The 15288-nt window shown below is 39.1% G+C and overlaps 1 protein-coding gene across 1 annotated transcript; it reads right to left on the reverse strand.

Annotated features, from left to right (window-relative positions):
* Window positions 1-272: 272 nt before the first annotated feature.
* Window positions 273-13641, reverse strand: LOC121774881 (methionine aminopeptidase 1D, chloroplastic/mitochondrial-like). The gene is made up of 8 exons (XM_042171785.1): window positions 13607-13641; window positions 3758-3828; window positions 1916-1985; window positions 1323-1551; window positions 889-1050; window positions 757-798; window positions 546-617; window positions 273-356 (listed from the first exon to the last, which is right to left on the reverse strand). The coding sequence occupies exons 1-8, from the start codon at window positions 13639-13641 to the stop codon at window positions 273-275; spliced, it is 765 nt and encodes a 254-aa protein (XP_042027719.1).
* Window positions 13642-15288: the final 1647 nt, after the last annotated feature.

Genomic DNA, 15288 nt, shown 5'->3' on the forward strand with positions numbered 1-15288 from the left:
TAACCTTTTTCTACTCACATTTTATTATAAAACTAATATATAAAAGTATGACCCACATTCCACTATCTTTTTTCACCTACTTTCCTTTACACTTCTTAAAACCCTTGCCGAACTCAAATGGGACTCCTAAAGTGGCACGGAGGGAGTAATGTAAATCGAAGGATCAACTGAATCATATGATAGTTGAGTGACTCAATTATAATATGCACAAGTATAGACATGATTATATTGTATAATACAGTCAACAGGAAAAATGCGATATAACAGATGTCTTACTGTATTGTCTTGCCAATTTGTTTAAATTCAACTCCTGGTGCACATATTGATATTGCCTTGTCAAGGCATTCTTTGGTTACCTATCACAAAGCACAGTTATCAGCCAGAAAGTAAGGACTCAAACTCTCAACGGCAAATAATGATAGAGCAAGCTTTGTGATAAACAACCTACACAATGACTTTATCAAAATAAACAAAATATTAGAGATGAAACATATTCTTGGAACTAAATAGGATAAAGATAAATAGCACCTACCAGGCAACCCTACCTTAACTAAGCTTATGGCCTCCTCACTGACTTCTCCTACAAAAAATGTTGCAGATGTATCACCATGATAACCCTGCATGTCAGACAATTATTCAAATGCAGAAAGACTCTATCAAGCAACTTAAAGGAATTCAGGGTTCATTGAAAGCGTATTGCACAGAGAACTAGCTGCTTCAGAAACAAGGGAAATCGGGGACAATTATATTGCTTACATTAAGATAAACTGTAACATCAATGTTGATAATGTCACCATCCTGCAAAGCCACAAGCCAGAAATCTTAAGTTGCGAATTTCACAGATAAAAAGAAATACTATTTTGAAGCTAATGGTTCGCTGCAACAAACCTGAAGGGCCCGTGAATCTGGAATACCATGGCAAATGCACTCATTCACCGATGTGCATACACTCTTTGGAAACCCACCATAACCATGGGGAGATGGATATGCTCCATTGTCAATAATCATTTGATGAACTGGTTGGTCAATTTCATCTGTTGTGATGCCTGGCTGCCAAGGGATGACAATAAACTGTAAATGAAGTCTGGTGCAAAGCTAGATCAATGCATGATTGTATATATATATGTGTGTGTGTGTGTGTGTACCGATTCAAGGATCCTAGTCCTCCTTAGAGATAGTTAAAAAAATTCACCAGTGTTATAGAAGCATTCATAAGAGTGGAAAAGAGGTAACAGCAGGACTGGTTCCTCGAATTTGAATTAAAGTCTCGATGGGCCAGGCAAGACAGATCATATGCAAAAAGGAAATGAGCAGAAATGAACCTTCACTAGAGTTCCAGCATACTGAAGAACTTGTGCAGCAAGCCTCCCTGAGGCTCTCATGCATGCTATCCCTTTCTCGTTGTGTATTTCAGGCCCACTAGCAATTCCAGGTGGTTTTCGAGATTTCACATAAGGAGGTTTTGGTATGTTATTGGGGACTGGCCGAGTGGGAGATACTGTACCAGGTTTTAAACGTTGCCTTTTGCTATCAGCAAATTCTTCATTGTTTCTGCTAGGAAGATTATAAATTTAGGCCAACAGAAAAAAAGAAGGAAAACTACTGTAGGGATAGTGAGTGGTTTTAGCAATAATCTATAACATATTCATATTATTGTATAGTTAAAGCTCTAAACAGGGCATGCTTTCAGTATCTTCTTTCAAAGAATAAATTTCGCATAGATTCTTGTTATAAATCTAATCTAAATGAAATGAGAAATTAAACGATGTTTCTCTGCCATCTTATAATTCATTATTAATATACCCCCAAAACAATATATGAACTAGTAATACTAAGGAGCTAATTTCCAATCCATAGAATAAAGTCCAAAATATGTTTTTTTCAGTTAATGCATGCTTAAATAATCAGAACATACCCTCTATTAAACAATAAATTGGTCAATCCAGAGAACGTCCTTGACATTTTCATTGATACATGGTCCCTTCCTGCTCAGAAATTCAATATGAAACTAATGTTGATAGTGAACTATCCAAAAATGACTAAAGTCTCATTTTGGTGTTAACATATAGCGATTTTTTTATTTTGGTCCAAAACATTATCTTTTGAATTATTCGGTCCCTCACAAATAAAAACGGGTCACATTTGGTCCATTTTGGACGGTTCCGTCAAATTTTTGACGGTTTTAATTATCGGATCACAAATCCGTCACTAATTGGGAGAAATTGATCTGGCAAATTTTTGACGGAGTTCATCGTTCTCCACCACGGAGCGCCGGCGGGGCCTTCCCACCGTGTGTGGCTCTTCGTCCTCTTCTTCATCTTCACCTTCGCCTTCACCCTCTTCACCACCAGGGACGCCGCCGGCCTAGAATTCCAAATCCAGCCTCTCCAACTCCGTCTTCGACGAGCTTCTCCACTACGCCGCCCTCAACGCCTCCTCCACCGGCAGCATGTCAGCGACGAGCTGAACACCCGTCGCCGCCATGCTCTGCCGTTGCGCCGCCTCCTGCAACCTCCTCGTCTTCGGGCTTAGCCACGAAACCCTACTGTGGAATTCCCTCAACCACAACGGCAGCACCGTGTTCTCGCGCGTATTAGTGACGGATTTGTGACCCGGTAACTAAAATCGTCAAAAATTTGACGGAACCGTCCAAAATTCACCAAATGTGACCCGTTGTTATCTGTGAGGGACCGAAAAATTCAAAAGATAATGTTTTGGACCAAAATAAAAAAAATCGTTACATGTTAAAGACCAAAATGAGACTTTAGTCTCCAAAAATATGTGAAAATAAATAACCAAAATCTGAAACAACCAACTTCAACAAGGATAGCAACATAATATGATTTGAAGAATTTTATGGAGGAAAACAGAAACATCAAATCCTTGGAAGCTGTACAAGTTAATTGTAAACACACATTTAAGAAGTGGCACATGAATAACTACCTATACGAAGAGAAAGGTTCAAGGCTAACATGAAACTCGACTACGCAAAGGAATCGGAAAATCCTGGGACGTTGTGGGATGAAACTCAACTTTCTACTAATGTTAAATCATCAAAACCTCAAGCAGAATAAAAACTCTCAATTCAGTACTAAACTCATGACATAATTTTCCAATGAACTTTTCACACTCAAACGGTGTTAAATTCTCTAAAATTTTGTCTCACATCGACTTGATGAAGATCTTATCTAATCTATATAAGTGTGGATAACCCTACCCTTATAAGGCATTATAAGGGGTGACTGGCCCATTTCTAATATGGTATCAGAGCGGACCCAAGTCGTCTCTAGCATTGCCTACCCACGTGATGGAAGACCGATGTCCTTTCCGACACACACGTGAGGGGGCGTGTTAAATTCTCTCCCACATCGACTTGGTGAAGATCTCATCCAATATAAGTGTTGATAATCCTCCCCTTAAAAGGGGTGAGTGGTTCATTTCTAATAAACAGCGTGCCAGTTAATTAACAATAATTCACCATACCTTTTTTATGATGTGAGAGAACTCGAATGGAGTTTCACAATGTAAATTGTTTCAGGTAATTCTAATTATATAGCACTACTTGTTGCAGGATGAGCAAATAAAAGTATCGATAGGAACATTTGATAAAAATAAATTAATACAACTGATTTGAAGCTCAAATAAATCCAGCTCTATCTCGATTCAATTGAGAATTTATCGGATTAAACTTGAAATGCGAGGCAAATAGATATCGGATTCATATAACACAACAAACGAGTTGGTGAAATTGAGGAACCTGGATTGAAACGGAAGAGATGGTGGATTGAATGGGAGGGAAGAAAGCGGCAGTCTCCAAGGAAGGTGGATGTCACGCCCGCGCTTCCTAAGGATAGAAAACACGGGGAATCGTGACTAGTGGGGGAATTAAGAAGCGGGGAAGAAAGGGAAACAATCAAAGAAGTACGACATATCGGTCGAAATACGAAATTTCATTTATCAACAGGGTCCAAATTCCGAAGGTACATAACGTGAATGACATAGTTTGACAATTCAAAGGAACTCAAAGAAATTCCTAAACTTGGCATAGCGGAAGCATTTGAGAGTTAGCTACTACTATGTATGAAGACACAATAGCAACCGGATCATTTATTGAATACTGTCTCTGTCCAATGCTCAACATCCTCCGTCCCCCGTCCACACTCAACCTGCACATAGGGAAAACATATGCAGGGGCTGAGTACTTGATGCACTCAGTGAACTCATGCCCGGAATACATTCATCGTTAAGATACGTCAAGCCATCATTGAGTGAAACTCGGGTTTTACTTTAAAAGGCCGAGAAACACTAAATCATTCCTTAAAAAGGTGTCTGCAGACACATATCATTATCATCCTCCATCATATACCATATCTGAACCATCATGTGAAACGAGAATGTGGCCACAAACTCGATCACTGGACCGGCCGACCACGAAGGACGGCTCACGATCCCCATCAGTGCACTAGTCCGAGTAGGGACTCACTCCCTAGTCAGACCCGAATTCGTTAACCATCAAAGTCTAGTAGGACGTTATCCTAGTAGACAATCAGATAGGCAATTCAAAACATAAAATACGGCATGACATAACATTCAAAACACCCTTATCTCTCCGTAAACATATCATTGCAAATAAAAGAGTTTAAGTAATAGAGCCCACCTCAACTTACAACTATGGTTCGCGCACGTTTCATCTAGCTTAGTCTTAGGCACTCTAAGTTCACAACACATTTCACCACCTCATAGATCAACAAATATCACATTTAAAGTCATTCATACCTCAAATAACAAGTATAATACATAACATTTTGCCTCCCAGAACCCAGTGCTTTCACATTTCACATCTACTTTCAAAACAACCATTTTCTTCAAAACTCACACTTTTCTCAAATATTTCAACATCTCACTTTCAACTTTGAAGTACAAGTTTTGAATCAAAACTCAATATATACTTGAACATCAACTTTCATCTTTCATATAAAAACAAACAATCCATCGTCCCTCATCAAAACTCGTTCTTTTCTCAACATTAGCAAATACTCTTCTCGAAATCAATCTCTCACAGAAAGATTCTACTTCCTCCTTCTTATAAAAATTTTCTCCTCTTTCTTTATCAAAAATTTTCTCGTCGTCATTTCTCCGAAACTTTCTCATAAAAATTTTCACATAAAAAAAATATATTACCTCTTTCTTGGTTGAGTGTGACGAGTCGGGATGTTGAGCCTTCAATACACCATTATTACTTTAATTTATTATCATTTTAGTCTAGCGAAACAAGTCTAGACTAAGACTGAATAAGACTCTCGGGTCCAGAGCGGAAAGAAAAACTGCTCTGATACCATTCTGTCACGCCCGCGCTTCCTAAGGATAGAAAACACGGGGAATCGTGACTAGTGGGGGAATTAAGAAGCGGGGAAGAAAGGGAAACAATCAAAGAAGTACGACATATCGGTCGAAATACGAAATTTCATTTATCAACAGGGTTCCAAATTCCGAAGGTACATAACGTGAATGACATAGTTTGACAATTCAAAGGAACTCAAAGAAATTCCTAAACTTGGCATAGCGGAAGCATTTGAGAGTTAGCTACTACTATGTATGAAGACACAATAGCAACCGGATCATTTATTGAATACTGTCTCTGTCCAATGCTCAACATCCTCCGTCCCCCGTCCACACTCAACCTGCACATAGGGAAAATATATGCAGGGGCTGAGTACTTGATGCACTCAGTGAACTCATGCCCGGAATACATTCATCGTTAAGATATGTCAAGCCATCATTGAGTGAAACTCGGGTTTTACTTTAAAAGGCCGAGAAACACTAAATCATTCCTTAAAAAGGTGTCTGCAGACACATATCATTATCATCCTCCATCATATACCATATCTGAACCATCATGTGAAACGAGAATGTGGCCACAAACTCGATCACTGGACCGGCCGACCACGAAGGACGGCTCACGATCCCCATCAGTGCACTAGTCCGAGTAGGGACTCACTCCCTAGTCAGACCCGAATTCGTTAACCATCAAAGTCTAGTAGGACGTTATCCTAGTAGACAATCAGATAGGCAATTCAAAACATAAAATACGGCATGACATAACATTCAAACCACCCTTATCTCTCCGTAAACATATCATTGCAAATAAAAGAGTTTAAGTAATAGAGCCCACCTCAAAAGCTTAGGATTTCCGTAAAAAGTTCCTCGTTCTGACTTTTAGCGTGCGTGCAAACCACCTTCTCGGAAAATACATAAAATTCATATCAATCTCGGTAACAAAAACCATTTTAGAATGCATGCACTCTAATTAAATCCTTTAATTCGTTTTCTCGGTTTTCGTGCATTTTCAGTTATTCGGCGGCCGCCCAAGGCGTCGCGTGCGACGCCGGTCGGCCGCTTACGCTCGTTCTTTCCTTCGTTGGCTCCTCGTATTTTCCATCACATCGAAAATAATTTCTAAAAATTATTTAAGCGCTTATTTAAATTTTCCTCAATTACTCACCGTTGGAAAAAAAAGTATTAATTCATACTTAGTTAAATTATTCATCCTTCAAAAAGTTTTTCCGGAAATTAATTAAATAATTTCCCCCGATCGAACTTTAATTACCGGGCCGAGAGATTTAAATTCCTTAGCCATTTAAAACCTCCAAAACAAAATAGTGAGCCCATCTTCCAAAACATCCCATTTAATTTAATAGGCCCACTTCCTTTAAACAAACAAGGGCCTAATTCATTTCTAAAATAAAAGGCCTACTTTCTAAAAAAACAAAGGCCCAAAACATCTCCCTCTCCAACACACCCTCTCTCTCTCTTCCCTCCCTCTCTTCGTCGTTTTTTTTTCTCTCTTCCTTCCTTCCCGTCGACTGCCCCTTCCCGACGGAAGGTACGCCGCCGTCGCCCTCTCTCCTGCTCGACGCCGTCGATGGGATCGCCGCTGCAGCAACGTCGTCGAGGAGTTGACGTCCTCAGCCCGTCGCCGTCGCTGAGTTCGCCGAGAGCTGCTGCCGCGAAGGGGCTGCGCATGGCGTCGCCGCCAGCCGGGGTCACCGGCCGCTGCTGCCTCCCGTCGCGTTGCTGCTGCCGCCGTCGCCACCGGGAGCCGTCATCCGCACCGGGAACGTCGAGCGCGGCTGTCCGCCGCTGCCCGTCGCCGGCGGCGACTCCTCCTCCTCCGAAACCACTCCGAAACCGCCCGAAAACACCCCGCAAAGGCTCGCAACACGTTTTATTAACCTAAAGCTAAGTTCTTCCTAAGTTCCGGTTACTCGCGGCGATCGTTCGGAAGGTTCTACGTTAAATTCTACCTAGCTCGGTTATGGAGGATAAAACAAACTATATGCATGCAAAGCTAATAACAACTCATGCTTTGAGATAGAGAAGGGAGTATACCTCCAAAAAAGAAATGGTTGGACTTGATGGTGAATGGACAAAGATGTGAAAACTTCCCCTCTCGCTTCCTCTCTCGGCTTCTCTCTCTCTCGCCACTTCTCCTCCTCTCTTCTCTTTTTTCCTTGCAAAGTGAAAGTGAGGGGGTGGCTTTTGGGGGTGTGGGTATTGATGGGGAAGTGGGGAGGTAAAAAGAAAACCGTCGATCATGGGGGAAAGAAAACCGTCGGTCATGGGGGAGAAAGAAGAAGAAGAAAGAAGAAAAAGGAAGAAAAAGGCTTGGGCTTAAATCAATTAAATTCATGCTTGGGCTTGCATGTAGAATTATTTCCTAATGGGCTAAAAAGAAATACAAGCCCAACATAAAAGGGTGATTAGAAAAACAAGTTGTTCATTTTTAATTGGCTTCAAATTTATTTTGGAGAAACCAAAATAAATTCATACTTTTTATATATTTTTTTTTCGTATTTTCCCTCGTTCATTAAAAAAAATCACGGGAACTTTATTAAATTTCGTTATCTTGTCTTCACAACGATTAAAAACGCCCAACGAAAAAAAATTATAATATTTGGTGTTGTTCCAAATATAATTCCTTCGACCGTTCCTCGATTTACGTGCGTCATCTTCCATAAAAAGTACGGGCGTTACATTCTACCCACCTTAACAGAAATTTCGTCCCGAAATTTGCTCATCTCATGCTATCATCGATCATACTCCATTCATCATCACGTCCAACATCATTTACATAAACATTTCTCATTTAAAAACATTTTACCTTCTCTCTTGTTGAGCGCGGCGAGACGTCACGCCCGCATTTTCACCACATTTTGTTGCTCAAGATCCAATATCTAGAGGTATAGCATAATGTTCGATCCCTTAGCAACTCGCTATTAGCGGTATGTAAAAGCTGAAAAAGAAAATTTAACACCTCGTGTTCGTGGTTATATCGTTGCCTCTAGTTGGTGTATCACTTTTATGCATATCTGATTATAGAAACTCTTTCCCCCATGTGCATTCGATAAGCTCTATCTCACCCTTTTCTCCAAGTCCAGTATCAAGAACTCAAAAATTGACCAAACAGTCTTACTTGGATATAAACTGATTTCAAAATTGTAGCAACACTGCAGAAAGTGTCTTAATCAGAAAGGTTGCAGAAGTAATCAAGAAACCAAGAACATCATTTCTAGCTCGACTCTTTTAGATCTCATCACAAACTTGCAAAAATTGGTTTGTAAACAAAGCAAGGACTAAACCCATTGAACTTAACACATCCATTCTGAGAATTAAATGGTTTAAACGGTATCAAATAAAATCCATAGAGCTTGGGAATTTACTTCTGATGAGAGCTCGAAAGAATATGAGATAGGTCATGAAAACATGATGAAACTGAGTTAAGTCTCAAATTCCATGGTAGGCTGCCAAATAAGATATTCAATTGTCAAATCAATGTGCAAAATATCAGCATCAATGAATGATGGCTCAAACATGTCATGACATGAGATGATCAATCGTGGGAGGGTTTAGAAGCATAGACAAATGTCATGATGTAGCACTGATCATGGTTCGACGACATCAGGTTATTGAATAATGAAATCACATCAATGGATTCACAGGTTTGCAACCAACGTGAAGTGAACTTTTTAGGAAAATCGGCTAGATCAAACATATTAAGGAAAAGAGAACACGATAGCCTTCACTTGGTGTTGCAGAAAGAAAAATCATTGAGCATGAAACAATATATGTAGTGAAACTGAGCTAAAAAAAATTTCACCTCTGCAAGAAAGAACTTGCCGCATTCATAGTTAGGAAATAAAAAGGTGTACAAAAGTTCCAAGAGGAATATTTCATTCTTTGAAAAAACATGTATGGGAGATGTAATCATACTGAAGGTCATAACTGCAAACAACTTTAGGAATGAAGTTCAATAACGAAAGCTCATAAGGTCAAAATATTGTCCTTACGAAAGATGAATCAAGGAAGACTACTAATCAAGATGTCCAAAGTTACAAAGGCCAGCACCAATTTTTAAGAACTGAAAGTGAGTCATGACTCGGTATAGGAAAAGAAATAATGGGCATTACTTGCGATTTGTGAGTCGAACAAGGTCTTAAATAGACGAGGGCTCACCGTTAATTGAAAGGTTCCAAAAAAAATATTTCTTAGAATCCAAGTAAGTACTGTTGATTAAAATCATTCATTCTAGCTACGAAAGTCACACTCCCTCGCTCGTCTTTCTGAGGCCGAACATGGTAACATCGTTTTAAGAAACCGTGGATTCCAAGTTGACATTCATCACGTCATTACAACCGAATAATTGTAGTCAATCAAAGGCCATATCTTCTTAATATTCTTGCATATTATAACAACCATTCTCTTAAAACATTTTCATCATCCTTGTGCTTCTCTGCCTCCAATAAAGGTCGTCTCCATCGTGTTGCTACTTTTAGCAAAATTATGCGAGATAATGTTATATTAATTTGCATCACGAGTATGATCTCTTGTCGTTGCACAGCTACATCACTTAGCATCAGTTCTTCTTGTCTCGCACCTTTTTCGTGTTTGAAGCTTCATTTCATCTTCTCTATCCTCATCTTCTTGAAATCTTCCTCGCATTTTTTTCCTTATCGTTCACGAAAAACGATAGAAAATAGTAAAATGGTTCACACACTAAGCTTGCTCTAACGTTTCGCGTCATTCCAAAGAAATAACAAAAGTTCCATGGTCCACCGACCTCCATTCGCATTCTCGCTCTCCTTGCCTCGTCGTGCCTTGACACATTAGGGATTCACCCCACACTTTCAGATTCTCGTTGGTTTTCATCGCTCGGGAAAGCGATGGATAAATTGTCAACTTACAACTATGGTTCGCGCACGTTTCATCTAGCTTAGTCTTAGGCACTCTAAGTTCACAACACATTTCACCACCTCATAGATCAACAAATATCACATTTAAAGTCATTCATACCTCAAATAACAAGTATAATACATAACATTTTGCCTCCCAGAACCCAGTGCTTTCACATTTCACATCTACTTTCAAAACAACCATTTTCTTCAAAACTCACACTTTTCTCAAATATTTCAACATCTCACTTTCAACTTTGAAGTACAAGTTTTGAATCAAAACTCAATATATACTTGAACATCAACTTTCATCTTTCATATAAAAACAAACAATCCATCGTCCCTCATCAAAACTCGTTCTTTTCTCAACATTAGCAAATACTCTTCTCGAAATCAATCTCTCACAGAAAGATTATACTTCCTCCTTCTTATAAAAATTTTCTCCTCTTTCTTTATCAAAAATTTTCTCGTCGTCATTTCTCCGAAACTTTCTCATAAAAATTTTCACATAAAAAAAATATATTACCTCTTTCTTGGTTGAGTGTGACGAGTCGGGATGTTGAGCCTTCAATACACCATTATTACTTTAATTTATTATCATTTTAGTCTAGCGAAACAAGTCTAGACTAAGACTGAATAAGACTCTCGGGTCCAGAGCGGAAAGAAAAACTGCTCTGATACCATTCTGTCACGCCCGCGCTTCCTAAGGATAGAAAACACGGGGAATCGTGACTAGTGGGGGAATTAAGAAGCGGGGAAGAAAGGGAAACAATCAAAGAAGTACGACATATCGGTCGAAATACGAAATTTCATTTATCAACAGGGTTCCAAATTCCGAAGGTACATAACGTGAATGACATAGTTTGACAATTCAAAGGAACTCAAAGAAATTCCTAAACTTGGCATAGCGGAAGCATTTGAGAGTTAGCTACTACTATGTATGAAGACACAATAGCAACCGGATCATTTATTGAATACTGTCTCTGTCCAATGCTCAACATCCTCCGTCCCCCGTCCACACTCAACCTGCACATAGGGAAAATATATGCAGGGGCTGAGTACTTGATGCACTCAGTGAACTCATGCCCGGAATACATTCATCGTTAAGATATGTCAAGCCATCATTGAGTGAAACTCGGGTTTTACTTTAAAAGGCCGAGAAACACTAAATCATTCCTTAAAAAGGTGTCTGCAGACACATATCATTATCATCCTCCATCATATACCATATCTGAACCATCATGTGAAACGAGAATGTGGCCACAAACTCGATCACTGGACCGGCCGACCACGAAGGACGGCTCACGATCCCCATCAGTGCACTAGTCCGAGTAGGGACTCACTCCCTAGTCAGACCCGAATTCGTTAACCATCAAAGTCTAGTAGGACGTTATCCTAGTAGACAATCAGATAGGCAATTCAAAACATAAAATACGGCATGACATAACATTCAAACCACCCTTATCTCTCCGTAAACATATCATTGCAAATAAAAGAGTTTAAGTAATAGAGCCCACCTCAAAAGCTTAGGATTTCCGTAAAAAGTTCCTCGTTCTGACTTTTAGCGTACGTGCAAACCACCTTCTCGGAAAATAAATAAAATTCATATCAATCTCGGTAACAAAAACCATTTTAGAATGCATGCACTCTAATTAAATCCTTTAATTCGTTTTCTCGGTTTTCGTGCATTTTCAGTTATTCGGCGGCCGCCCAAGGCGTCGCGTGCGACGCCGGTCGGCCGCTTACGCTCGTTCTTTCCTTCGTTGGCTCTTTGTATTTTCCATCACATCGAAAATAATTTCTAAAAATTATTTAAGCGTTTATTTAAATTTTCCTCAATTACTCACCGTTGGAAAAAAAAAGTATTAATTCATACTTAGTTAAATTATTCATCCTTCAAAAAGTCTTTCCAGAAATTAATTAAATAATTTCCCCCGATCGAACTTTAATTACCGGGCCGAGAGATTTAAATTCCTTAGCCATTTAAAACCTCCAAAACAAAATAGGGAGCCCATCTTCCAAAACATCCCATTTAATTTAATAGGCCCACTTCCTTTAAACAAACAAGGGCCTAATTCATTTCTAAAATAAAAGGCCTACTTTCTAAAAAAACAAAGGCCCAAAACATCTCCCTCTCCAACACACCCTCTCTCTCTTCCCTCCCTCACTTCGTCGTTTTTTTTTTCTCTCTTCCTTCCTTCCCGTCGACTGCCCCTTCCCGACGGAAGGTACGCCGCCGTCGCCCTCTCTCCGGCTCGACGCCATCGATGGGATCGCCGCTGCAGCAACGTCGTCGAGGAGTTGACGTCCTCAGCCCGTCGCCGTCGCTGAGTTCGCCGAGAGCTGCTGCCGCGAAGGGGCTGCGCATGGCGTCGCCGCCAGCCGGGGTCACCGGCCGCTGCTGCCTCCCGTCGCGTTGCTGCTGCCGCCGTCGCCACCGGGAGCCGTCATCCGCACCGGGAACGTCGAGCGCGGCTGTCCGCCGCTGCCCGTCGCCGGCGGCGACTCCTCCTCCTCCGAAACCACTCCGAAACCGCCCGAAAACACCCCGCAAAGGCTCGCAACACGTTTTATTAACCTAAAGCTAAGTTCTTCCTAAGTTCCGGTTACTCGCGGCGATCGTTCGGAAGGTTCTACGTTAAATTCTACCTAGCTCGGTTATGGAGGATAAAACAAACTATATGCATGCAAAGCTAATAACAACTCATGCTTTGAGATAGAGAAGGGAGTATACCTCCAAAAAAGAAATGGTTGGACTTGATGGTGAATGGACAAAGATGTGAAAACTTCCCCTCTCGCTTCCTCTCTCGGCTTCTCTCTCTCGCCACTTCTCCTCCTCTCTTCTCTTTTTTCCTTGCAAAGTGAAAGTGAGGGGGTGGCTTTTGGGGGTGTGGGTATTGATGGGGAAGTGGGGAGGTAAAAAGAAAACCGTCGATCATGGGGGAAAGAAAACCGTCGGTCATGGGGGAGAAAGAAGAAGAAGAAAGAAGAAAAAGGAAGAAAAAGGCTTGGGCTTAAATCAATTAAATTCATGCTTGGGCTTGCATGTAGAATTATTTCCTAATGGGCTAAAAAGAAATACAAGCCCAACATAAAAGGGTGATTAGAAAAACAAGTTGTTCATTTTTAATTGGCTTCAAATTTATTTTGGAGAAACCAAAATAAATTCATACTTTTTATATATTTTTTTTTTCGTATTTTCCCTCGTTCATTAAAAAAAAATCACGGGAACTTTATTAAATTTCGTTATCTTGTCTTCACAACGATTAAAAACGCCCAACGAAAAATATTTGGTGTTGTTCCAAATATAATTCCTTCGACCGTTCCTCGATTTACGTGCGTCATCTTCCATAAAAAGTACGGGCGTTACAGTGGATATTAAGCGAGGTTGAATTGAAGTGGCCGCCGCCATTACTTCCTTTCTTTTTTCTCTCGCTCAGCTGTATCTGTTTTAAGATATTTTTGCTCCACTGATTTTAATCTTCACCAAGTCGTACAACTGCGATTTTAAGTGAATCTAAAATTAAATAGTCCCTCCCGGCACAGTAGTACAAACGAGTATATGCTCTCTCCGTTCCATTAAGCCCCTGTTCGGTTACTCTGTATATGTGGCTTTGAAAAAATAGTAAGAGGCCAGCACAGAAGCCGCCATGACTAATGCAATTTGACTATTTTAATTAGACTATTCATCTAACCTTACCCCCTCCAATTAAATCAATCCTAGATAAAGCCCATTCTAGCCTTACCCCCTCCAACTAAATCAATCCTAGATAAAGCCCATTCCATCAAAAAAGCTCATCCCTGTTGTATCCCATATTGTTATCCACTATTATTTTATATGGTTAATCGAACGGGCACTAAATATACAAACATTAGGGAATTGTCATGGATTTTTATGTAGTGTTTTTGTGAGTTAATAAAAAGAGGATAAAGTAAAATATATGAAAAAGTTAAGATAGAAATATTTTCATTTTTTCATTTTTAATTGGACATTCAAGAAAGGAAAAATATTTCATTTTTTAAAGGGAGTATATTTCCTTTTTTATGCCACTTTCATTATAAACTAAGAGTCTTTATTTGTCATTTCTTTCCATTCTTCATTAAGAATTATATTTTATTTTTATCATAAGCGTTGAATAGACTTTATATTTTATCCACTTATATTTTTTTACTCATATTTTATTACTCTCTCCATCCCGATTAAGATGACACACTTCTAAGCCGACACGAGATTTTAGGAGTTATTAGTCAAAGTGTTTAATTAAGGAGAGAAAATGTAGATGCAAGTATTTAAAGAGAGAGAAAGATGAATATTTTAATAAGAGTGAGAAAAAGTGGTTGGATTGATTAATTGGAGAGAGAAAGTTTCCAAGAAAAGAATTGTGTCATCTTAGTTGGTACAAACTAAAAAGAAAAACATGTCATCTTAAGTGGGACAGAGGGAGTACTTTAAAACTAATACTATATAAATGAGACTCATATTCGACTAACTTATTCAATCCATTTTTCTTTACATTTCTTAAAACATGTGCCAAAATAAAATAGAACTCTTATTAGATGAGTGGGGAAGTAGTAAATAATATAGTAATATTTATTATCTCTAGGAGGAGGGAATGGATAAAGGGAGAGATGTAGAGATAAAAGAGAAAGAAGTACTACCTTCGTTCCATAATAAGTACATGTTATATTTTCCTTTTTAGTTGTCACATAAAATATGTCACATTTCCTTTTTGAAGAAAAAATCTCTCTCACATTAATATAAATATATACTATTTTCTCTTTCTATCTAATACACAAAACAACATCTTCTAAAATCTCATGCTATTCCCCAGTATGTCATTTATTATGAGACGAAAGGAGTATTATATTTACCTATTTTTAATTAAAAATAATTATACTTGTTTGCACTTTGACTTTAAATTCTTCTTTAGAGTCTGTTCATTAATAATTTTTTTTAGAGTTTATTATTTTTAAGAAATTATAGACACCTTTTCGAGAATATAAATAAGAAATATACATTATTAATTTATCTTCCCATGATGGACGTCCTTTCCCAACA

The sequence above is a fragment of the Salvia splendens genome, chromosome 17 (genome assembly GCF_004379255.2).
Source record: "Salvia splendens isolate huo1 chromosome 17, SspV2, whole genome shotgun sequence".
NCBI classification, from domain to species: domain Eukaryota; kingdom Viridiplantae; phylum Streptophyta; class Magnoliopsida; order Lamiales; family Lamiaceae; genus Salvia; species Salvia splendens.